This window comes from Anarrhichthys ocellatus, unplaced genomic scaffold, assembly GCF_004355925.1.
Source record: "Anarrhichthys ocellatus isolate YVR2014 unplaced genomic scaffold, GSC_Weel_1.0 scaffold116, whole genome shotgun sequence".
Classification (NCBI taxonomy): domain Eukaryota; kingdom Metazoa; phylum Chordata; class Actinopteri; order Perciformes; family Anarhichadidae; genus Anarrhichthys; species Anarrhichthys ocellatus.
Window position 1 is genome coordinate 413,744 of NW_022280146.1, and position 26,526 is coordinate 440,269.

Below are 26,526 nucleotides of genomic sequence, written 5' to 3' on the forward strand. Positions count from 1 at the left end.
ACAGCTGCAAAATCATTTCCCTTTAAACTCTTCTACATTATATTATCTTGAAATATTCAGCTTCGTATTTTATCGTATTTTTGCTTTTTACTGGCAACATCAGGTCACGCGTCACACAACCAGGGTCTTACCCACTTATAACTGTTTGTACCCTGACAGCTGCATATATCTTCATCTGTCTCAAGAAATGTGAACATTTGCAATTGAGGAATATGTTTTAGTGCAAATGTCTCATATGATCATTTGTAAACACTTTAGTTCCCTGGTGATCACATTATTATCCAGGAGCCTTTAGAAAGATCAGTTGATTCGTTGATTTCTTTTATTATTTCTTCTGGACATTTTATCCCTTTTATTGCCAAGCAGAGAGTGACCAGATATTAGTGAAATAAAGCTCCTGCATGTTTCATCATAACATTGTGGTGAAATGGAGTAATTAGACAAAGTGATTATGTCCTCAGTCTAAGGATAACGACAGACTTGTATTCTTCCCTTCACGTAGAGGAGGTCGGGTTTGATGAATGAGCTCCTTTGGTATCTTATACCTGTGATCAATCGATCCCCAATAACATTAACCAAAGTTTTAGTTTTAGTTGCTAATTCCAGATACTCAAAACCCTCTCATGCACTGACACGTGCACTGAGCATTTCTAACTGTCTGCTCCTCAGTCTGCTCATACAACAATAATTAAGATCTGAGTGAATGGAATATATAATTCAGAGGCCAATCCTCTGATCTGTGAGAGACCTAATTTAAGGCTGGTATCAAGGTTTACGTGTGATTTACACATCTCAGGGTTATAAAAGGATTATTTATCCAATTATATTATGAATTATAGAACTGTCTTACATTCGAGGAATAAAGTGCATTCTGATACATTGTCTGAGTGGCTATTCTGGTGAATTAGAGCTGAATGAACATTAATAGGAAGTAAAGTCGGTGGTCTGGAGCGGTCATCCTAGACCATGAGGGAGGGGAGCCTGCAGGTAGAGAGACCGTCACTCTATGCAGACTGAACTCAGCTGACAGTCTAGAACGTGACGTAATCAAAGACAGTGTTTGGATGTGAATGTTTTGTGTCGACTTCAGTCATCGTTGTATTTCCTGTCTTTAACATGGTGCCTTGGTCTTTCGCTGCAGGACCCTCAGCTTTGTTCTGTTTCCACACAGTGACCCTCAGCAGCCGCCCACTGCTTCCTGTCTCAACTAACAATAGACAGTTTGACTCTCCACAGCGCTTACCAAGCAAAATGCCCTGTCACACTCAATTAATATTAATGCCAATGTATTTCAGTCTGCTGAAACATATGTCCTGCTCCACATGTGTACAACCAGATAAATATAGAAATCAATGAATGACCGAATAGAACAGGCTACAGGGTCAAAGCAGTATATATATATACCAGATAAAAATATGTTGTACATTATATATATATATATATGTACTGTATGTATATAATATGCAACATATATATAACGTGTAAATATATCCTAATCAATAATCACAATAATCATAATCACAATCGTTATAATAATAACAGGTATTTTTAGCCTATTAATAACACTATTGTAATACGGATGTATTTGCATGCCTCCCAATATAAACGTGTCCGTTGCGCTTTAGTTATTCAGCTGCCTATGAACATCTCCTCTGCAGCTGCACATTTACGGCTGTTTATTTTTTTATTTCAAATAGTGTTGAAGCACAATTTCTTTAATTCATGTGTGTCTCATAGTAAGCGTGAGTTCTCCATCAGCACCGCTCCGCGCTCCTGTCCAAGCATTTTCACGGAGGAGGCAGCGCCAGCGAACATCCGTCACGTGACTTGGCTTCCACCAATGGAATCACGGGAGTCTAACTTTTGTGATAAGGCAGGCGCAGTAAAGAGCGAGTGGACTGAAGGAGTTTCACTCCGAGATCTTCAATGGTCATCATCACTCACGCACTACCGGCCCTACTGGCTCAACCAGCCGTGTTCTAGACACCGACCATCCGGATTGCTATTGGTCCTTTTTAAACTGTTCTCCTCAGCAGCTCATGCACGGCGGCAGCAACACCCACTCAGGTTTTAATTATCAGACATTCATCGCTGACTGGCTGCTGTCTGTTGTTCAAATGTTGGGAGACAAGGCTCACGGTAAGTCTGTCCGTATTCTACACTCTGTGTTCTGCATTCAGAACACAGCTCGCGCATCCATCAGAGATATGACTTTTGTTTTGCTCCAGTCAAGAAACCAATTTAATCCCAATAAATTCAGGGAGGCCTACATGTTGACGTACAGGCTAAATGGCCTGGCACTGCATAACTCATCCAGAGATCCATAACCCGTTGTTTAATTATTAAGATGAATAATTGTCTGCCATTTGCTGTAGCCAAAGATAGTTTTATTTCATTATAAAACAGCAAATCACTGAACCAGCAACTAACTTAGAACAGGACACTTTCTAAAGTAGGTCGATTTAAAAAAAATGATTTTAAAATTACACCATGTGAAACTTAACTGATCCAAATTTACAAAAATGAAATAGAAAATAATTCAATAGAATAAAAATATATATTTGGTAGCCTATGACTCAACGTAAAATCTCGCAGTTAATAATTTAGCAAAGCTACAGCAAAATACTATAAATAAATTGGTCAATCGTTTTAGAATGTAAAAATTCGTATGATAATAATATAATAATATGAATGATAATACTACTAGTAGTAATACTACTACTGCTACTACTTATAATACTACTACTTCTACTATTACTACTTCTACTATTACTACTACTCCTACTACTACTACTAATAACAATAATAATAACAGTAATATTAATTCAAGATTTGGTGTTTGTCTTCTGATGACCGTGGTGCTGATGGCACGCGGTGACATACAAGAGCCCACGTAGCGTGTGTGTTCCCTGGACTGCTTCGTGGGGCGCGAGGCGCCTCTTTTTCGCGGTTTTTCGGCAGCAGTGTAATAAAGGCTAATATTTCCCAGCTGATCACTGCTCCGCGCGACGGGACCGAACCGAGCGTTAGTTTGGCTCCGTAATATAAATCCAGTGTAACGGAAATAATGGAGCGGGTTCAAACCCACGGAAAGGAAAATAGATGTTTTACAAACATATTTGGCTACATTTATCAGCGGTATGTTGGTTTTATTAATTCCAGTACACGAGTGGAGACCATAGCTTATATAACCTCCTTATTAATAGGTGTATTTTTTAGAGGCTGATGGCTAATTGTATATGGCTTTATTAGCCTGTATGCGCACATATTTATATTATTATAAATTATAAACACTAATTACAAATTAGAACACTTACATTCATTTTGATTATTTATTATTTAGATAGGCCTATACAACGTATGTGAGGCCTTATTGTATAAAACAGTCTTTCTTTGTGAAATGTATATATATGTTTATGTATTATCATTATTGTAATGTCGATCAAATAAATATATAAATATATTACTTTTTCATGTCTATGACATTTCGAAATAATCAGTTAAAGCTCATTTAAAAAAGTGATCTAATTCTTCTTATTTTTACGTCAGATTAAATTGCATTACATGTGAAAAACAACAGCCGACAGCACTGGGACTATTTCAAATGGTCAACTGCATAAAAATGAAGTGAAAGAGGAAGAAACAACAGACGGCACATTATTATGTTTGCGTGATAGGAGAACGTTGTGTCAGTGACACTGGAGGCCTGGAGGATTTTCAGATTCTTTTCTCTTATATTCTGCACGCCGTGTTTATTCACACGTGTTTATTTGTACACTAAAGTGTGCCGTGTTGCCTTTGGTGGATGCATGTGTCTGTCTGTGTCTTTGTGCACGTGCGTATGTACCAGGTGTCACTTTGAAGGTTATGGAATACACATATGACGATGACCTGGAAGAGCTGTGTCCTGTGTGCGGAGACAAAGTGTCTGGATACCACTACGGCCTGCTCACCTGCGAGAGCTGCAAGGTAACACACGGAGATAAACCAACCCGAAACCAATCGAAACGGATGTTCTCATGATATTCGATATAATAAATCATCACACCAAACTTTAAAGTGAACCTCTCCGACAATATTTTGGCATTAGAAATATTTCTCGATTATTCAAATGTGTACTTTGAAATACTGAAACAGAAAAACGCTACATTGCACACATAGACTACTCACTTTAGCTGATATATAAAGTGAGTAGCGCGTGCTTTTAGACGCCATATGCATTATCGAGTATTTCTTTTTCTCTACTATTGGAACGCAGTCACGGTTCACCCGCCACGGTTTATTTCGAGGGCGCAAGATTGCATCCTACAATGTTAAATACTCTGCTAACCTGCCGTTTCCAACGTGTCTCTGTTGTTCAGGGCTTCTTCAAGAGGACAGTGCAGAACAACAAGAGGTACACATGTGCGGAGAACCAGGAGTGTAAAATAGACAAAACCCAGAGGAAGAGATGTCCGTTCTGTCGCTTCCAAAAGTGCCTCAACGTCGGGATGCGGCTAGAAGGTAGAGTTCACTGTAATCAAGCCCGTATAATAATATTAATAACAACAACAACAATAATAATAATATCACTATATTTATTTGGGAGAAAAAATAATATTGTATATATTTATATTTTGGCCATTGTTGCACATTTGTCATTGTGTATTTTGATTCCAACTATAATAACAATGATGTAAATGCACATATTGTGTGTATTCATTTTTAATGTAATTGTTATTACATGATTACTAAACCTTTGAGATATTGTGGCTCTCATGTTGTTCCCTACACACATGGGATGGGATTAATTCCCAGACAGCAATGCAGGAAAGCACCTGCTTCCGTAGCAGAAAAAGGACACATTCTTGACTTACTGATAAAACCCCAGAGACTCCCCTGTTTTAAATCAAAAGCTCTATTTAGACTACAAGAAGGAGTAGAGCTGCACAGGCTCTGAGGATTCTTCTCAGCCCTAAATAGGGAAGTATGAATGACCAACATGTCTGTTATTTACTCTGCAGGAATAGTTGGGGATGCTGGTGAAATACAAGTTATGATTTGACTCCATACTGTTACAGTTCAATGCTTATCAAGGAGTTTTCAGTGCAGGACATTCACTAGAGTTGGAGTTTGATCTGTAAATCTGTTTTTCACCTCTTGTCTCTTGTGTGACAGCGGTGCGTGCAGACCGCATGCGTGGGGGGAGGAATAAATTTGGCCCCATGTACAAGAGAGACAGGGCCTTGAAGCAGCAGAAGAAGGCTTTGATACGATCCAACGGGTTCAAGCTGGAGAGCCCGGCTCCTCCACCGGCCTCTCCTCTTCAGACTGACTACGGATTCACCGGCACCCTGCACAGCCTGCCCACCATCTCCAAAAGTCTGCTTCCCTCCACCCCGAGCTCCATCACCCCTACAGAGTACGAGGCCAACCTCTATGGACCGCCATCCCTGGGCATGGCCATGCAGTCCCACGTGCCCCTCATCTCTCAGTACCAGTACACAGCCTTCCCTGGCAGGGCGATTAAAGCCGAATGTCCCGACTACACCAGCTCCCCTGAGTCTCTGACCGGATACCCCTACCCAGACATGTACCCCTCGGCCTCGCCACAGCCGCCCAGCCTGCCACCGCTGGTGTTGGAGCTGCTGCGCTGCGATCCAGACGAGCTGGTGGTGCAGAATAAGATCGTAGCTCATTTGCAGCAGGAGCAGAGTGGCCGGGGCCGGCTGGACAAGCCCAGCACCTTCAGCCTCATGTGTCGCATGGCAGATCAGACTCTATTCTCCATAGTGGAGTGGGCTCGGAGCTGTATCTTCTTCAAGGAGCTCAGGGTGAGTCCCAAACCCTGTATCATATCCTCATGCTCACAAATGTACACACTCCACATGGTGGAGGAGAACGTCTCATTTTACAGATGTAAAGCTGCTCTTTACAGCCGTCTATATCACACATTACAACACAGCTTTGGTTCGTCTCCCTTCCAAAGACACTGGTTTATATCTACACTACATAATATATACACATATATATATATACATTATATATACACTCCATAATCCATACATTTTTATGTCCTCTACAAAAAGACAGTCCTATTTTCCGCCAAATATCAATTCTCGTGAGTCTGTACCAACACAGACATGGCACCCATCAAACAAGAGTTGGTGTTGCGCAGCTAGGCTGCACTTTACAGAGAAGATATAGAGAAACAAATGGATGACGTGTTGCATGGACAGATGAGGGCCACACTGAGCTGTGGCTCTGCACTGATCCTAAAACAATCCTCTCTCCTATTCCCTTTGCTTGGTTCTGTTTATTCCCTCTCACTTCTTTTCAGTTTTGTTTCTCCTGCTCACCTTGAGACATCTATGGTTCTGATTTCAATCATAAACATGTTTTGATAAATCAACTGCTTCGGGAGGCAAAACATTCAAATTCTTTCTCCCTGCAGAGCCAGTGTGCTCAGACAGGAACAGACCTGGTACACATTGCTCGTGATGTCTGTATCAAAACTGTAAGTGGCTAACAATCAGAATCTGTGTCCATCTGTTTCACAGTCTGCGAATCAAAACTGAAATTTTTTCATTTGTATTGCCCAATATAAAAATTTGCCCCAAATAGCTTTACAATCTGCTATGCATGCGACATCCTCCTCTGTCCTCGGACCCTCGCGTCAGGAAAGGAAAAACTTTATTTTTTAAAAGATTTTTATTTTTAAATTTTAAAGGGAAAAGAAGGAAGAAAGCTCAGTGAGAGCACCAGAGGAGGGATCCCTCTCCCATGATGGACAGAGGTGCAATATACAGTATGTCACAAACAACATTATATAATTACAACATAATCCATCACAGCAATAATGATAGTGTGATAAATAAATGTCCCCTTCTGGTTGGACCCTTTGAATACCTTCTCCCTCTAAATATGCGGAGAATAAAAAACAATCTACGACATAGAACAAAATAAACATTCAAGTCAGCCTGTAATGTAGAAATTCAAAGTAGTCTCATGTAATGCCTCAAATTGTATAAACATATGAAACTTGGATGAATCCCCAAACACTACTAATGTGAGACACCTCAGGTAAACTAATGCATATCATCATGAAACCTCCCGTTGATAACTTAAATTAAGACAATTATTTTTACATTTACTTAAAAAAATACATGTTTAAATATGCAAATTAGTCATTATTTCTATTATGCATATATTTCCAGAACAGAAATGTGAATACTGGATAAAACCAGATTCAGAATTCTTTCACTCTTTCAACAAAATGAAACAAGAATTTTGAACCTGGAAAGGTTTTTACAAAGAGGATCTTTCTTTGTATTACTCCACAAATCAGAAAAAACAGCCAACAGACATGAAATGTTGCATAATTAAGTTATGAATGATAAAATAACAAAGCCCTCAGTAAAAACCTTCAGAGTATAGATAGCTATGAAACTGGAGGAGATTTCTGGCTGAGAGTCTGAGAGAAAAACACCTTTAAAGATGTATTATAAGATTACATTATGAAGACACCACAGGTGAACTGATTACTTATGAAGACAATTCTTTTCTTGTATTACAAGTTCTCTGAAATGTAATGTTTAAATCAGGCGTTATCTGATGCTAACTGGGGGATTCAGGAGAAATCTACACGAAAAGACAAATTAGCATTAAATTAACAAAATAAAAAATAACAAAGTCTCAAGGCAGTTCGTGAAATAGTCACAAAATGCTACCTGTTGGTTTTGTGTACAGGGACACAAAGTGTTTTTTCCCAGGATGACGTTATGCTGCAGAACTTAAGTTAGGCTTAGACAACAAAACCGGTTAGTTAGGTTTAAGACCATGTGTTTGTTGGACCCACCTCCCCTCCCGACCACCTTAAGTCTTTATCGATATTTAATATGTCATTATGTCTGCCCCTGCATAGTCACTTGGATGTGTTTAATTTGTGTATCCACTATGAAAGAGGATCCTTAATGACTTTCCATCGGCATTGTTTCGTCCTGAGCAACACAAAAACAGACACGTGCACAAAACTAACAGAATGCATTTGGTGCCTATTTTCAGAGCTGCCACGAGACTGTGCTGAAAATAAACACCTGTATGTGTATTTGGGATGTTTTCTTTCCAATACTGAAGGAAGATATTTTTTTGAAGCAAAATCGCCCCAAATCTCAAACTTGACCATGAATGTTGTTTTTAAAGGGCAGCTATAACTGATGTTGTGTTCATCACATTAATCAAGCTTTAGCAGGGACTCGTCATGTTCTTCTTCCTTTATTCCTCTTTTATTTACTATTTGTTACTTTGTCTCTAACAACACAACATATTAATAATCCCAACATAACTAAAACATGGGTACATAACATTTACTTTGCTAAAAAGGAATAAGCGTTTATTTTTAAGACCAGGTAACTCGTTTAAGCCGCTCAATCTCATACAGTGCTTTGTATAATATTTTACAAAAAGTTACTTCTCGTTTTTTGTGCGTTTTTCGACAAAAGTCCAGCAACACGTGTCAATTTCTGCTGGTTACATGCATACGGTCTTTTCAAAATAAACTTCAATCTTAACAGGAAACTTCTTAGTCAGGTTGAGGCCACAAAACTATTTACTTAGGTTTAGGAAAATATTGTGTTTTGGGTTTAAATAACTACAGAAGTGCCATCAGACTGTAGATAAGAAGTGGACATAGTCACTGTGACATCAGCCATTAGACTGAAGCATTAGTTTGGCATTTTGTCCGTCTCCGTCTTGTTTTGAGACCAGAAGGGCCACAAGAGGGCGGAGCTAAGTACAACCAAAAGCTAAATAATACATTTTCCGGTGATCAAATTGTTACATTTATTTCTTGTGAAGTGAAAACACACTGTGAAAGGGTTAAAGTAGTCAGATGAATACACAGACCACTCCCACTGTGTAGCCCCGCCCTAAAGCATACTCTGCTTTGTGGTCTACTTGACTCTAAATGGAGTCAAGTAGACTCCACTCACTCACTCACGGACTGACTCATGATCGCACACTGGACCAATGGAATGATCCTCCATCAGACAATCATACATGATTTGAACTAAAACAGTCCCTATTTCATTTATCTTTGTACTTTACAGGAAGAGAAGGGAAAGATAAAGCTTCATGAATATTAATTAACACATAAACACACACTGTTTTAATGGAAATTAAGGTATAAAAAGAGATATTTGTACTTTCCTTATTTCTATTCATGGCAGCTACTACAGATACCACGAGTTGATTGTCTTGAATGAGGAGTGAGTACTGGATTACTTTCAGCCTCGTGAGGCGATTCTTCCTGGCTGCTGTTTCCTCAATGCTGATCCACACACAGACACATCTGGGGATAATGATTGGACATACATCAGTGTCCTACTCCATCATCTCCAGCACTGTGATTGTGCCACAGACACAGTAGTGTTGGACAGAGCAGATGATTTAGTAACACAGTCCCATGATGGAGAAATCAATACTCTAGTTGTGGTGAACAGTAAGGCTGGATACGCCCACCTCTCCCAGTGAAAATAGGGGATTCTGACAAATCAGACCTTCCTGTGTGAGTCATCACATAATGTGCTGACAAACAAACATCTGTCGATGAGCCATGTTCAAACTGATCCAACCGATTAGTTTACCAAGCAACAGAAGGTTGATTCTGGCCTTGGTGAGATTTTGTGAGATTTCTGTCTTTGGATCAAATGGAGTTGATTTACTCAGGTACAGTCAGGTCTGCTCCTCTCCTACTTCACACTCACATCACATGTTTCTATCCTGGGACTGCCACATATGTCTTCTACTGCTGGTCGCTAGGTCAATAATCAAGTTCATAATCTGTTCAGAACCACATGTTGGCAGAGATATTTGCACATGGCCCGTCTTTTTCACTGGAAACCATAATGAACAGAACCTGATCGACAGAGCTGCATGGATCACTTGTCAATGTTTCAAATTCCTGCAACATGCAACTGTTTGGTTTGTCTGCTGGCTCCAGAACAGGTCCTGTGTGTAACTGAAGTAACGTCCTTTCACCCCGAACTACGATCATCTTCCTGAGCCTAACCAAGTCCTTTTGTTGCCTAACCCCCCCAAAAAAAGCTAAAATAAAATAAAAGAAAGGAGATCAGAATGATGGAGGTGAATGGAATTTGTTTGTAACATTAAACATTTCCAACAGCAATATCTCTCTCCAGAAACAGTATCTCTGTTTCTCCCCATAGCCTACAGAGTCATTCACATGGAAACAGATGTTCAGATATCTCAGATTGATTCTCACATTCTGGATAACTCAGCATGGCTACAGTCAACAGGTGTGTGTTCTTATGTTTTTACTTTGGGTGCATGAACCCTTAACTGAATCATTTGCTCAGACATTTGTAGCCATTGTCTGTGTTAACAATGTTTTAGATGGTCATTCACACAACAGCACCTAGTACAGCAAAGTACTCTGATACAACAAATACGCGTTAATCATCAGTGCATCCTGGCATGTTGTTCTCCTGTATGATAACCATCTGTTGAATGAATGGAACTGATTTTTACAACATCTGATTTGCTCTCAGTGTCCAAACCAAAGTATGAAAAGGACTCAAAGTGGTGATAGAATTATAGTTTCTGAGAACATCCAGAGGGATTAGTCTTTTTTGTTGTTACTATTGTACCTTCCTTGTCTCAAAAACAAAGAGCACATTGTGGTGCTGAGGAGATTTGTTGTATCTTCTCAGACTAACAACAACAAGGTATCTTTATACTGCCTGTGTGTGGAAGAGGGATTACATGGCTGGAACACTCCCCTGCATTACTGATGCAGAAGCATAAATGTTGCTCATCTTTCATTATCATGGACGTGTTACATGAACATATATATTTTAATAGTGCATTTCTTTGAATCCTCGCCAAAATATCCAGATTCTTTATGTACACAAAAGTCCAAAAGAACCTGTCTCTGTTTTCATTTGAGATGTCCTCCGGTGTGTATGCGTTCAAACATAGTCATAACTCATATTTCATGCATGTTACTCCTTAATCATTTTGTTTAACGTGTTTGTATTTTCTCATGTGTAGTACAGTTGCAACACTGATGCACTAACAGTGGTGCCCGCCGTCATATGCAGCCTCAGTGGGTCCCTTCACCCTCATAACACATTCACCCTCATAACACATTCACTCTCACACGTGTACAAATGACTTAAACAACAGCTGAACACATAGAGATAATTCCGGTAATCAGTAATGGCTGATGATCTGTGGATGCACTTTTCTTAACCCACTGTACAAGCACTGAGAATATTATAATTCATTTTAATAAGCCTTCATCGTTCTTAATGATGTCATGGGCACAAGACAAAGCTTTAAAAAAGACATCTTTCTTTTCTGGTTAATCCACTGAGACAACATGACGCTGCTACATATTACAGCAATGCTTGACTAGCCATGTCTCCCTTAGATTATGCTCACTACTAGTTTGTTTTTCCAGTTACGGTTCGAGGGAAACGTAACTGCTGCCAAGACACCGGAGATCAGCGTACGAGTCAGTACGAGAAACGTACTTTCACTTTCAGTGTCAGCAACAAGAGCCTGTTGGTTAAGGTCTGTGACGGACGGTGATTTCACTTTAATGTCAATATAGTAAATATATCCTGTCTCAACAGTAGAGCACCGCATAATTATAGTTAAGCACTCATACATATTCATAATGATTTATAGCAATAATCATAACACATGAAGCGTTTTATAATGACTTATAAAGGTATAATCTATGATTCTTATACTCTTTTTTATAACATTAGAATCACTGTTATAATGCATTATAATGTAATAATGTATACATTACTATAAGTGGTCATTGTTTGTTTTAAGTTAAGTGAAAAAATATCATTAAATCTGCAACAACACTCGTAAAATACATTTTCTCAGTGAGTGAAGTATTACGGTACTTGACCTTATAAGTCATTATGAAATGCTTTATATATGAATATTTAGTGCTTATAACTATAATTATACAGAGGTATAAGTTGATCATAATGTGCTAGGGTGATCATATATGCATTTCATATCTAGCAGACAGCTGGTTAGACACAAAACATAATCTGTCAAATGTTTGATACAACCAGCAGAATACGTTCTCACTGAATGATTTCACTGGACATTGTTAGTAAATTGACGCATTTATAAGCAGAACGGTTACAAGTGTGTGTGTGTGTGTGTGGGAGATGGGATGGTACTTTAGCTTTGGACATGCATTATTCTCAGATACCAGAAAATATGAATAAACATTTAGCTTAATGTTGCGTGAAAGATAGTAAAATAAATAGTAAAATAAAGTGATCTTTAGCAGTAATGAAAATCCCTTTTATGAAAACACAGGTAGAATATAAACCAGCATATTGTGCATGAGGTCATTTCCACATTTTCCAGTTTTTCACATTTTGTTTTGCAACTTGACAGTTTTTCTCACCATAACACCGTGCTACTTCATGTTGCCTCCTCACAACCTTCTGCTCTACGAGATGTAATTCTGATGACAGTCAGACCATTCTCATGTATGCAGACAGTGAGAACAAAGATCTGCATATTTTGCCAAGAAAGCCTCGCACAGAAAGAGCTGGGCTGGATAATTGCATTCCATGCAGGCGATAACGGGAAAATGTGTGCTCTCCACCGCTCGGCTCTCGCTGCTCTCGTCTACATTGTTGCTAATTCGTGAGCAGAATGGAAGCTACTGATTCCTGCAGCTCCCCAGAGGATGTCTTTGTCGTGTCTTGTATTTGACCTTCCGTTCACCTGTTGAACACGGAAGATGTTGCTGAGGAAGTGCACACAATGAGCATCACAAATGTTCAGCTACTAAAGGCAGGAGACAGGAGACATTGGATTTAAAAGTCACATGTGCGAGAAGGTTTGAAATAGAAACACTATTTGAAATGGGAGAAACAGTTAAAAGATATGGAGTTTGTATTTGTTTGGTTACATTAAATCTTTCCCAGTGTTGCATTAGTACGCATTAACGTATTAATTAGCAGGTAGTCAAGTTAAACCGTGGATTGGCTGAGGGGAAACTTCCTTAGAGATTCGGAGAGGTGCATCACAGCTGCATGTGTTGTATTCCTGCCATTCAACCCTGCAGCTTTGTTGGTGAGGGCAGCACATGTTACGTTAGTTTTGGGTCTGTATATGTGCATGCTAGTTTGCCTGTAGCTTGTGCTTAGGCTACCAGAGTATGTTGTATGTTTGAAGTATAATGCACCGATTTAGTTAAACCTCCAAACATTTCTTCTGTATCTGCTGCCGTCGGTCCTCTCAGGCCGAGCACAGCTTCGCAGCACTCAGAGCCTTATTTCAGCACACTGACACACCACAGCTGCACAGTGAGGAGGAACTGTCACACCGCTGCAAATCCCACTCAATGCACATGATAAGCCCTCAAAATAAAAATAATTGCTATTGATCAGCGAGCTGATTAGTATATAAAGATGTCTTCCTACTTACATCAAGCTCAATCCAGGTCTGTTGAATTCAAATGGTTGTTGCTGGTCTTTTTTACACACAGGGTTGTTACTTTATATATATTTTAAAGGTTGATACTAATATAACATATCTGTGTGCTAATGCCAGACATTTCTGCTGATATGAAATGTCCATAACAACATCTGCCTGTGTAACTCAAAATGGAAAACTGTCCGTCATCTGTCAGTAAGAGGAGCAACATGTTGAAGACGCACCAAGTAGTGCACAGTGTAGGTAGTGAAGTCTTGGTAATTATCACTACAAGAAGGGATCCACCAGCTGCATTCGTGGTAGCTTTAACTTCACACATGTAAAACTCTTTTTGGGGTCTAAACTTAAGGTTTCCAAAATATCTGACATGCCAGTAAAAAGATTGTAGAGGCTGCCCTATTTGCTAAATTGTTATAACATACAAATTTGCACAAAATGCTGCTAATTCATTGGTCAGTGTGACTGCAAGGGTTGATAACAATGTCGATTGATCTATCATGTCTATGTGATGAAATGCAAAAATGCTGCAAATATAGAGTTCAGTTATTGGGAATAATAATATAATTCATGGGATTTGTTTTTGTTTTGGAGGACCTAATGCATACCTGTTAATATAACATGCAAATCAGAAGAAGGGTGATGGGAAATAAAGAAAGACACTGTAAAGCTTCAAAGCTCAGGACGAACACTCTTCAGTACTTTCTGCTGTGATCATGAGTTCCTCTGGTCTCCTCCGGTAGATCTTCCTTAACCAAGTTACAGTAAGACAAAATGTTCCATGTTAGGTTTCTGCAAGCCGCAGATATGTTGAATATCACTGTTTCTGAACCAACTCTTGCAGAAATGCACAACGTTGTGAAACAATTGGCTAAGTTTAAGGCAACAAAACTAGTTATTTATGGTGAGAAAAACAGATCGTGATTTGTGTTCAAACAATAACATCACTACTGTAAGTAAACAACAACCAGCCTTTGGGATGGAATGTTACCCAACAAGCGTATTGTCAACTTTTACTTTTTATTCCTCAGGGGACCCAAGCAGTGAATGTGAGCCGTCCACCAACACTCCCACCCGCCTGTGACTTTGTCGCTTGTTATACTCGTCATTATACCACGTGTAACTTTCAATAACTGCTCGATATTCCACCTCATTTGCTTTGCGTTCTACTTGTTGCACTACGTTACTTGGTCATGGGCTGTTTTCCTCCACTGCTGGCCAGCTGACAGCGTCATCAGCTGCCGTACAGTCTGTTGACAGGATTACAATGCACACTTTTTATTTCCGGTGACAATCCCTGAGAATTGGACTTCATGGCTGCAAAATAGAATATGGCTCTGACGGGTCAAATGACACTTGACAGATGATAACCTGATATATCAATCCAACCCAGTTCCACGATCTAACATGGACAGAAAGAAACATTTAGAACCCACGTGGGAGATGAAATAAAGACCTTCTCCTCACGTTCAGGACATTTGAGGTTTTTTTTTAGAGGGATTCTTTGGCTGCAGCACAGTGTCCGACTCCTCTTGAAGAGGAAGCACAGGAGGTCACAGAGACCTCTTGCTTCCTTAACCCCATCCTTTATCACTGTACACCCAGACCCCCACCTCTGATCCAGCCCAGATGTGACCAACCAGATTGGACCCACCCCTCTGTGACTGATATATAGTTGCATTCAGATGGACAGTAATTCTGTCATCTTGGTGTCAGGCCAATGTGTGTCTGGGCTATTAGCAGCTGTGGCTGAAAAATTACTGACTGTCGTGTCCTTCAGTTTGCAGACAATATTGCAGCAAGCGGGGGCTCAATCTAAAAGTACACCCATCCCCCAGAGCAGAGCAGACGTGACTGGGAGAGGTGGTGGTGTTGGGGGGGGTGGTTAGGAAGAAGTGAGCAGGTTGAAGAGGTCTCAGACGATGCTCGTAAATACACAACACGGGGCACGGCAGTAACACAAACTCCCAACACAGCAGCACACACACGCACACACACACGCACACACACACGCACCAACAAGCGTCACTCCTTGTTTTTATGGTCTCCCCATTTCTCACTTGATCTGTTTTTGTAACATATCAGAGACATTTGGCTGCGTATTAATAGCATGCCAGGAGAGCTGATTGCATTGTTGAATTCAATTGAAATCTGAATCCAGTTTTATGGCCGAGTGAGTTTACACATAAAAGGAATTCAGCCATGTGCAATGTTTCCATGATCCACAATAAACAATACAAAATGATAGAAAAGACAATTGAAAAATACTTTGAAAAAGAGGATATTGATTTCCACTTCCATACAACATGAAGACAGATGCTGGGGGAGACAGTAATTATCAACACAATTTCAGTTTGAAAGAATATGGATCAGGGTCTTTAGTGTGTAAATAACAAAGAGAAGGAATAAAGCTACAGTATATACACGTATGAACAGAGTGAACCTCTGACTGTAGGTTTGCTTTAAGATAATGTATTTTTTCATCTCTCTCTGTGTGTGTGTATGTGTGTGTGTGTGTGTGTGTGTGTGTGGGTGTGTGTGTGTGTGTGTGTTTCCTGGAGGTGGGAGATCAAATGAAGCTGCTCCATAACTGCTGGTCTGAACTTCTGGTCCTGGATCACATCTTCAGACAAGTGCAACATGGACAGGAAGACAGCATCCTGCTGGTGACCGGCCAGGAGGTAACAACTCCCTCACACAACTTCCCACCAGCACAATGAACTGTCCGCATTCATTTGTGCTGCACTTCATTCAAAATATAGTTAAAGCCCAAATATTAGCTTCATTTATCAAATGGACCAGCTGTAAAACCAGTTGAATTAAGGACTTACCGATCTTTTTTGTTCAGGGTTGACAGCAAAATCTGATATCTTTATACTGAAGCCACACTGAAGTCCATGCTTTGCACAAAAATTTTATGTATTTTTAAATTTGCTCATTTACGTGCCAAAACTGCATGTACCATATAGTGTAATGTTTCAGCCTCTGATCTTTCAGCCTCTGAAACAGATGAAAATTAAAACCAAGAATTGATTTGCATTCATATGAGCACAAAATCTATTTCATTGTTTCTATTTGTTGTGGCTCATGAGGAGACTCTATTATATAAAAGGTCGACTGACAGTGAATGACATGTCATTGGCTTCATGATAAATGGTCAATATGACCCGTCCAGTATTCCAAACCTCAAAGACATCTTGTGAAAGTGGTGGATTTGATTTTGCAAAACCTAATTCTCATAAGCACGGCTGGAGGAACCCTGCATTCCTCCCACACCATTCCAACCATTTTACCAGCTCTTTGGCTCTGTGAAGACGTCTTAATACAATAATTATTAATTAATATGAACTGTTTAACCCGTACACTGCACAGTATGGGTGGCAATGAAAGGCTTCACACTGGTATACGTACAGTATGTGTAAACCTAGTTGACATTGGAATATATAGGCAGGAAGATGACGGGATGATTTTTAAGTTAGAAGCAGCCTTCATTTTGAAAAAGCACATACGTATATGGCTTAAGTCACCATGTAACACATACCTGAACACACTGCTTCGTCTACACTACAACTACTACTACTACAAATCATATTGAGTAATACACTTCATTTCTCAAATGATATAACTGAAGGAGAGAAAACATCTTCAATTTCTCAAAAAAAGCCAAGTTTGGGGATTGAATTGTAAAGGAATTCACTGACCTAAGTCCGATGTATACAAAGGACTTAGAGAATAACTGGAGCCTGTGTTTTCAGGTGGAGCTGTCGTTCATCCTGTCCCAAGCTGAGGCAACTCTGTCCAGTCTGGTCCAGAGAGGGCAGGAGCTGGCGGCGAGGCTGCGGGCGCTGCAGCTGGACCGCAGAGAGATCGCCTGTCTGAAATTCCTTCTCCTCTTCAACCCCAGTGAGTCGGCCTCATGTGTGTGCTGCATCGCTGTGATGAATGTGAAGACGGTGTGGCTGGAGATGAAGTGTTAAATAAAATAAACAATAGTGAATAATGAAACCAGGCCAGTGATCATCATCTGACAGAAATGATATTTTGAGAAGAGATGCTGTCTTTATAGCTAATATCTGAATCATTGGGTCTCACGCAAAATCAGATATCAGAACAAATTTTTGTTCGCATCCACAATTTGTTCTTATTTTGTTCGTACCCATTGATTTCTGGGATTCACCAATGTGTTCTTATGTTTGCTCTTCTCATACAGCGAAAACATATGAGTAGTCGAGAGAACTGTCCAACGCAAGGAAACAGGTTTTTAATTTGAGGAACATAAAAAAACACATTAATATAACACAATAAGATTCAGATTATTATATGTTTTAGAGTTATTATATTAATTCGATTTTTAAATAAATATTATTGGTCCATTGATCCAATGATCAAAACCCTTGGATGATTGTGAACAGCTAACATGCTACTCTTCAATGCTGTTTGATCTTCCTTTAAAGCCTGAAAACCGCATGTTGACTTTGTGTAAATATATTTAACAGCAGTTCAGTACCACTACTGCTGAAACTCTTCTTCTTACAGACTTTCTTTGGTCACATCGATCCAAATGGTGGGCACGTGCCAGAGTATCTGCACATAGCACAACACCTGCCCTTATATAATCTATGCTAACAATATACAGCCACCACATGCCTGCCATTCATGATCAAGGGGATTCTTCATTCAGCACCCCTGGTAAGAGCAGATTTGGATGGTTAAGAACATTTGGAGATGACATCTCTCGCTAGATAAAATATGAGAGGAATTTGAGAGAATGTTGATGCATGAGGCCCATAAGGCTAAAACAGCTAAAACAGGAAAAACTCTATTAGCATAGAGCCTCTTCCTTCAAACGTTAGCGTTAGTCAGAGTCACTGATCTTTGATTGACCTGTCTACGAATGAATGTGTTCCTGAGCGTAGGCCTGAGCTTACACGTGTAGCTTGTAGACTGTGTGCTTTCAGAAGAATGGCGTGTTTTCATGTAAAAATCAATCAACTTGGTTGGGCTGCGGGGTCATACTGATGCTGTACTTTGGCGGAATTTGAATAGCAACACTGACATTTTAATGAAAAAAAAAGTCACAATTGCAGATTATCTGCAATACCTATTTATCTGTAAGGTTACAAGCATTTTCCAAAGTGGCCTTTTTCCCTCCAATAAATTCACTTAATTAAATTTCTAGGGTTGACAAAAGCCAGTATTAACAAAGACATCCTCCTCCACCATTGTCCACTAATGGCATTCAAACGAGGCGTAATGGATGGTCTATCATTCGATGGCAGGACCGACATTCATGTGGCGGCTTGTGCAGATGGAGAGAGCATAGATGTAGCTTGCCCAGATTCTCAGAAGTGTTTGCTGTTTAGCGCTGGCAAGCGGGGAACAAAGAGCTTTTGAATGGGGAGAGCACTTGTCATAGACAGAGAATATTTGCAGTCTTTGGCTGCGGCTTCTTTGCTCTCGCTCTCCCTCGTCTTCAGAGTCAGGTTTGTCGGGGGTAATTTAATTGCCCTTAAGCAGTTTGAAAAGATGATTCAGAACATTGATTCAAAACATTTAATTACTGTGTGAATGGATTCTCCAAGATGGGCTCAGCCGATGCTGAATGCCGGTCCACCGGAGGGCTTGGCTATTGTCTCACACAAACACGCATACACACAGCCACCCACACTCCATGCACTCACTCTATCTCATACGTAACATATAGACACAGCATACAAACGGACTCTAGTAGCTAGCATTAGTATCACAAATGAATGGTTTACATGCACCATTATGACTGTTTTATTTCTACTTTCTGATATAAAACGTATGTAACCTAACAACAACAATACCAACAAACTACAAATTGAAGAAAACGGTCACATTTTACACTCAATATTGGCTATGAGCAGCTTGAGCACAAATATATGATCTGATCTCAACTAGAGTTTGCTCAGCTGAGAGAGAGATGGCTGACTCCATTACCTGATGACCATGAGATGTACCTGAAAGCTCTAGAACAAAACCGAGTACATTAACTCAACCGCAAGATCAGACTATTGACCAATTACTATTTCCAAGGAAAGGAACTTTCATGCTCAAAAAGGAACTGCTCAGAAAAATGCTTAACTTTCCTGTGTTTCCTGGTCATCAATGATCCCAATTTATTGTTCATTTTGTAAGGTTGTCGTAAATGACATCTGCGTCTACTCTACACTAAATAGTAGAGGAAAAACCAGCAGGTTCCACACCACCCTTCAATAAATTGTCTTTGTTAATATGTCAAGCTTTTGTGATAGTTTAGTATATTCACAAAAACTCTATTCCATGTGAATCTTCAACCTTTCAAAATCCAGGGTTACCCTTTTATATGGGATTGTATGCCAGACGAGCCCACAGACGATACAATCCCGGCTCAGGTGGAAGCAACAGGAAGAGGGAAACAAAGATTAATAAACCACATTTTAAGTGTTCGTAAATGCTGGCCGAGAATGAGTGTGAGGGAGGTGAGGAAGGGCCTTTAGTAGATGGATCAGCTGCCTCTGATTGGATAGTTAGTTATAGTGGGAACTTCCTGAAACAAAGAAGGAAAGCCACAGAACACTACTTAGTTCATAACAAGAAGGATGAAGGCAATTACGTAGTTATTCTACATAAAAACACACTTGTTTTAACCCAAACCACGATCTTTTCCTAAACCTAACAAAGTATTTATGTTAGGTAAGTAAACCTAAAAACTAAGAACTAAGTAAACCTACGTTTGTTTTGAAAAGACACTGTATACACGTGATGAGCATCATTTTACATGCCGGCCCTAGCACGTCTAAATCTGACACTAGCGTAGAGCGTCATATTTTAAAGCATAAAGCATCCCTCACTGAGTCATGATCCCTGTTCATCCTGTGTGTGTGTGTACAGATGTGAAGCTGCTTGAGGACCAGGCATTCGTGGAGGGCGTCCAGGAGCAGGTGAACGGGGCTCTGCTGGAGTACACCCTGTCCACCTACCCTCAGTTCCAGGAGAAGTTCAGCCAGCTGGTTGTGCGGCTGCCGGAGCTTCGCTCCCTCAGCACGCAGGCTGAGGACTACCTGTGCTACATGCATCTGAGCGGAGAGGTGCCCTGCAACAACCTGCTCATCGAGATGCTGCACGCCAAGCGAGCGTGCGTGTGAGGGATACGCACAGGTGGCGCCCCCGTCCTGTGTTGTTTCTTGAGGTGAAACTGTGTGTGTGGGAGGGAAAGTGTGAGTGGGATGAAAAAAATTGAATGGCGATAGACAGGTTCATATGGGATCGTCTTCGTGAGGGCTTTTGTTTGAGTTGGAGAGGAGAAAATGTTTTTTAGAGTTTGGAATTATAAAGCTCCATCTGTACTCAAGGTAGTTACATTTTGAATGTTACTGTTTTCATATCAAGCAGAGCTACATTAATGTGACCTTTGTAAACTGGATTTTCTACCTTGTTTTCAAAAAATAGGGAATTAGATCTGCCTGTAGAGTTACATTATATCCTCTTTGACCCATGAATCCAACACCACGACAAGATGTTCTCCGTCCCACAGAGCTGCCCAGCAATCATTTAGACTCAAAGGACGAGGCTTCAACCTGCATCAGTGCTGAACAGTCATGAACACATTGTGACTGTTGAAGTATCTGTCCATAGCTGCAATCGGCATCATTTTTGAAACACCCATACATAAATATCCTTCTGATAAAACTGTAAAACTGTCTCCAACGCCACTTTAGGAGTTCTGTTGTAATCTGTAGATCTGGTGCTGGGTGGGCTGATGTTGAACTGTCACATGACAAAATGGGACTATTTGCGTGGAAACATCTATTGAATGCTTGCTGGGTGAGCTAATGTGCACTTTTCACAATTGTTAGTGTTAAATGAGTCGTTTTTGATCCAAATGTCAGATGCCAGTTTATGATTCCAGGTTCACCAACACTGTTCCCAGATTATTTTTTATTTTATTTTTTCAGATGCAGACAGACTTCAGGATAACACAGCACACTGTGGTCTCGTCAGACTAAACTAGCACTATCTCTACACTTGTTCTTTTTGTGCCACCAATCTAAAAAACAAAAAAAGTAAATATGAAAGCTCTTGAATATAGTTTTGTTTTAATCTATTTAGATGTTAATATATTGATATATAGCAGCTAGACATGCTAAGAAAAACACATTATTATTCAGTTATTCATCATACCCTTACCAAGAAAGAGACAATGAAAGGGAGACAAAGATAGATAAGAAAGAGGGACGCAGACAATGAAATGGGGAAAATGAAAAAAGGGGAAAAATTGTACACAGTGAAGCATTATGGATGAAAAACTAAAAGAAAGCCAGAAGACTAAGGAGCAGAAAGAGGAGTGAAAGAAGACACATCAATGTGCAAACGATAAGGGAGAGATGAACGGCAAAGACAGAATCTTTCCTTCCTTAAGTAGAAGTGTGAATAACAACAGCAACAACAACGCATACGTCAGTGTTTGCCCTTCAGTCTCCACCGAGGAGGCAGACAGAGACGACACAGGGAGGGAAGAGATGCGCCCGGCGACATTTGGTTTCAAGTTTCTTTGTCAATTTAGATTTGTTTGTGGGTCAGTCATGTTCACGCTCACCTTTCAACACACTGTACTGTACGTATGATCTGAGTGTGTGCTGATAGCGATATGTTTTGGACTGAAGATGCTGAAGAGTTGTAGGTTTTTCGTAGGCTATCGATTATGAAAATGACTTTCCAAACTTACACATTCTGTAAATAATGTTAATGCTTTTTTTTCTTCTTATTGTCAACGAATCCCATGAAAAGACCAAAACCATCAATGTGTCAATACTTTCTGACTTCCCAACCCTGTCTGTGCCTCTGTCTCAAGCCGACAACAGTTGTATATGAAAATGTAATTTTGCCCCCCCCCCATATTTGTAACGACCGTCGTCAAATGCCACCAAGAACTTGAGGAAAGCTGATTTTTTTAGATATTGTGTGTTAGACAACTCCAAAAAACCCTGGATGCTCACTGAACACCTCCTGCTTCATGTTGTTGTTCATCTCAACCAGCAACAGTGAACACAACAGCTGTACACAACACACAGGTCAAACAGTCTGTTTCATTGACAGCATCACTGATGCACACTTTAAATATAAAGCAGTGTTTAAACAGTGTTTGCCTGTGTAACGGGCTGGCTGACTTCTACTCAGTCACTATTCTTTCGTACACTGATGTTTCACTTAACAGTATCACTGAACCGACCAGGTCAGCACTGTGTTGGTGGTTAAAACACTTCCTGTGCAGTGGGCCTTGTCTGTGGCACACGATCCTCATCTGTTCACCCAACATGTATCTGCTGGTTAAAGACGTAATACTTTGTGTTTGATCATTTTACACAGTGAGCTTGTATACAGAGTATGTCAGGTGTGCGCGCATTTGGATACAAACAAGAGCCAGTACCGACAGCTTCATCAACATGAACATTACCCGTTAGGGCTGTATTTTGATGTGCTGATGTGCTGATGGCTCCATCTACCCCCCAGCCCCCCTTTATAATTGCGTTCATATGAAGTGCAGAATATTGACATAGAAATTAGGGTCTGCGTCCTAAATTACACGTGTGGTTAGACCAATATTTAGTTCAGCTTGAAAATGAAAATGTTACTCATTTACTCATATTCTCTACGCTTGGTAATGTTACTACTCCAGTGCTTGTTTGAGTTAAAACCTCACCCGACTTGACTGTTTAGTTTATACGGAAGTTAGCTTGTTACGACGGTAGCAAGGGCAACATACACATAAACGTCCTGCAATGTTGAGTAGAGTGGGAATATGTTCTATTCTATCTCTATGGCTGAAACAACATTTGTTCATGGTAATGTTAGCCAACGTTTCTTTGGAAGAGGGAGTTATTTTGTTTTGGTTGGCCCTAAACAATCAGTAGCGATAGACACATCCATCCTGCCTGCAGCATCTTTAGTCACCACAGAAGCTTCCAGAGCGTCAGAGAGGTGGAGCACATTTATGGAGAAATGTTGCTGAAAGTCAACTTATAACAGCAACCTGTACAGTCGCCTCGATCTCATCCACACCTGGCATATGTTCTTTTTCTGACACTATTTTTCAACGGTGTAGCTTGGTAGCTAGCTGGATTGTTTCTAAAAAAGGCGTAATTAGACATCAAAGAGCACAACAACAGACCTTTCTTTTAAATTAAGAGTTTCTTTATTACTTGACCAACGTATGTCCCCTATAAATAATGAATTAAATAAAGAAGTTAGTGTCTATTACAGACTTTTGTTCTCAGGTTGATGAGTGTAAACATCATGGGTCAGTAATACTCTCCATTGATTAGTATATCTGACATATTCCTGTATATTTTTTATATTTTGAACAAAATATCTTGTCAGAAAACCAGTGAACCCCACTGCAGGCTTCATCGGCCCATACACAGTGTCAGAGAGCTCAACACTGTGCTGTGTGTTTGGAGCAGGCAGTGATGTATCTGTGCCACTTACTATGTTGAATGTAACACCAACGTTTTTCCCCAAACTGAACTGGTGGATGTTTGAAAAGTGGCACACCCTATTATTTAAAGCACATGACTCTCAGCGATGTTGACAATATAACGGATCTTCACTGTCACCAGCTGAGAAACAGAGACACAGTCAAAGCAATGTTTATAATATTGTGCAGCTCAACTTTCTCACTGTGGACCTTTAAAATCATTCCTTGCTCATCCATTTCAAGGTATCGTAGACAATCACTCCGCCTGCCTTAACTTAATGTCTGCCTGCACAACATGCACACACACACCTTCGTTTTCCAGTTGAGATATCTGTGCGTTATCACTCTGTACAGTATATTTATGTTGTGAAGTGACGATCTGCTGCAAGATGAAGATACATTTCAACGGAAAAAAGTTCTCCGCTTTATGTTGAGGTCAAATCGCTTCTGTTGTGGAACTGATTCTCTTGATGTTGCCTTTGTTTTTGCTCTTTGTTCATTTTTTGTTTCCCTGTGAGTTGACCGTCCCGTCTTAAACTTAAAAGTGTTTTTTTCTCTTAAAAGAGAAAGTGACCAAAACTTTTTTCTTTAAATATATTTTATTGTAATAGCATCAAACCAATAAATTTCAGTGAAGTAAAGCTCCACTTGTGTGTCTGCTATTATTTCACAACATTCATCAGTTGTGCACAAATGATCCAGAGCTCACAAATAGAAGTTTCTTCACATCGGTCATCGTGTCGCTGTCGTTTAGCCTCGTCCGACTCACAGACACATCATCAGCTACATTCTAACAATAAACATCAGTTTTACAAACAAATACTGGAAAGTAATCACCATTTAATATCTCTTCACATTCGTCTTGAGACTGTGACATCTGTAAGGTATAAAATGCTTTTTTCATGCTATGATACATTTTTCATATTTTAAGGACTGATTACATTTCATGGTGGAACAAAACGGAAATTAATTTATTTCTCAAATGTCCATCTACAAAAATGTCTCAGTGTAGAACATGCCATTCCTGTTGAAGAATACTCAACTCTGTTGGTAACTCTTACCAAGTTAAGGTTACTGAATAGTTTTAATTGTCCTTGGCTAAAGATGCTGCTACGTGAGGATGGACCCACACTCACAATGTAACTACAGGACACGTGCCCAAAGCTCTTGGCAATGACAGCGGGTAGTAAACATTTGATGCCAAGTGGGGCTGAATGTCTGTTGACTCACTGCAATTTGATTTGCTACTTGCCAAGTACTGTTGTCTCTTGAAGAACAAGTTAGTATTAATATGTTTATTTTATTAAGAAAATTAACTGCAACCACAACAAAAGACATGACACATGCCACGTCCCAGTAGAGAATCAAACCCTTGACCTTCCGGTTCCCAGACAACCCTCTTAACCAGTGAGCCAGTCACCCCTTGTTGAACATAACAGCAGATACAGTAACAAAGACCAAGAATTGTGATTCCTATTTTAATATAAATACCAGCAATTACAACATGATTCTTGTCAGGTCCGGCTATCTACAGTACACGCCCAACGGAGTCACCAGCTCAGTCGCCAGGAGAACATGTTGGCATTGAACATTGTGCAAACCATGCATTCGTTGAATGTGGACGTTCTTGCAGTACGTGACCGTACAAAGTCATTTATGTTTTGAGAAACGTCCACACTTAACATATCACAAGGTTTGTATTTTCTCTGGTGACTGCGTTGGAGTCACACAGACCCTCACAGACATTCAGCACGTTGTAAGAGTTTCAGCCTTCAGCTTATAGTGCATCCTGCTGTAGGAGAGACAGGGGAGACGTAACATGGCTGCTGCTTTTATTATACACAACAAGGGAGAAACAAGACAATTCTGCAGCGTCTGAAGCATTCACAAGTTTGAGAGAAGATAGTGGAGATAAAAGTAGCAGAGGCAACACAACATGTGAGTCTTGTTTCTCAAGTCAGAATATCTCTGAACACTTGACACAGCATCATGTCTGCTGTACAGTCTTATTTAATGCTCTCTGTAATCATCTATTTGAACACTAAGACCATAAACACACTACAGAAAGGCATTATCATGCTGTCCAGGCTGACAAAATGTTTGGTAACTATAGACAACATTTAATGAACCACAATACCAGGGGCCACAGGCCTCTGTTCTCTGTGGGAGGCTTGAAATACGACTGACCTGTAGAGCAATTTACAGGAAACATTAGGACAGAAGAGTGAGAATGAAGCCCAGTGTTAATATCCCTCAAATATATGTTACTGTTTTCAAACAACATGTTGTGATGCTAGGAGCACCGCTAAAGAAAAGGTCTGCTTCACTTCACCCAAAACCTTCAAAGTGATTTGTGATTTTGGTGAGCTGACCCTTCGGTGCGACGTCTTGTTGTTGGCTTTCAAAACAAAGACTCATTTGTGCCTTGTAGAGATCAGGTCACCTGTTTACAATACCAAGCCATTGATGTTTGCTGCTTATATGATGAATCCCATGAAAATAAATCCATTACGTCTACTGTATGTGTTCCCAAGCTGAGGACTCACAGACTGGGGACTCTTAATCTA

The 26,526-nt window shown here is 40.0% G+C and overlaps 1 protein-coding gene across 1 annotated transcript; it reads left to right on the forward strand.

Annotated features, from left to right (window-relative positions):
• The first annotated feature begins 1,927 nt into the window (after positions 1-1,927).
• Positions 1,928-21,602, forward strand: LOC116399570 (steroidogenic factor 1-like). Its single transcript, XM_031876811.1, has 7 exons — positions 1,928-2,139; positions 3,851-3,969; positions 4,362-4,503; positions 5,158-5,813; positions 16,041-16,160; positions 17,235-17,382; positions 20,377-21,602. Exons 1-7 carry the CDS (start codon positions 2,040-2,042, stop codon positions 20,628-20,630), a joined length of 1,539 nt encoding a protein of 512 aa, XP_031732671.1. The 5' UTR covers positions 1,928-2,039; the 3' UTR covers positions 20,631-21,602.
• The last annotated feature ends 4,924 nt before the right edge of the window (positions 21,603-26,526 follow it).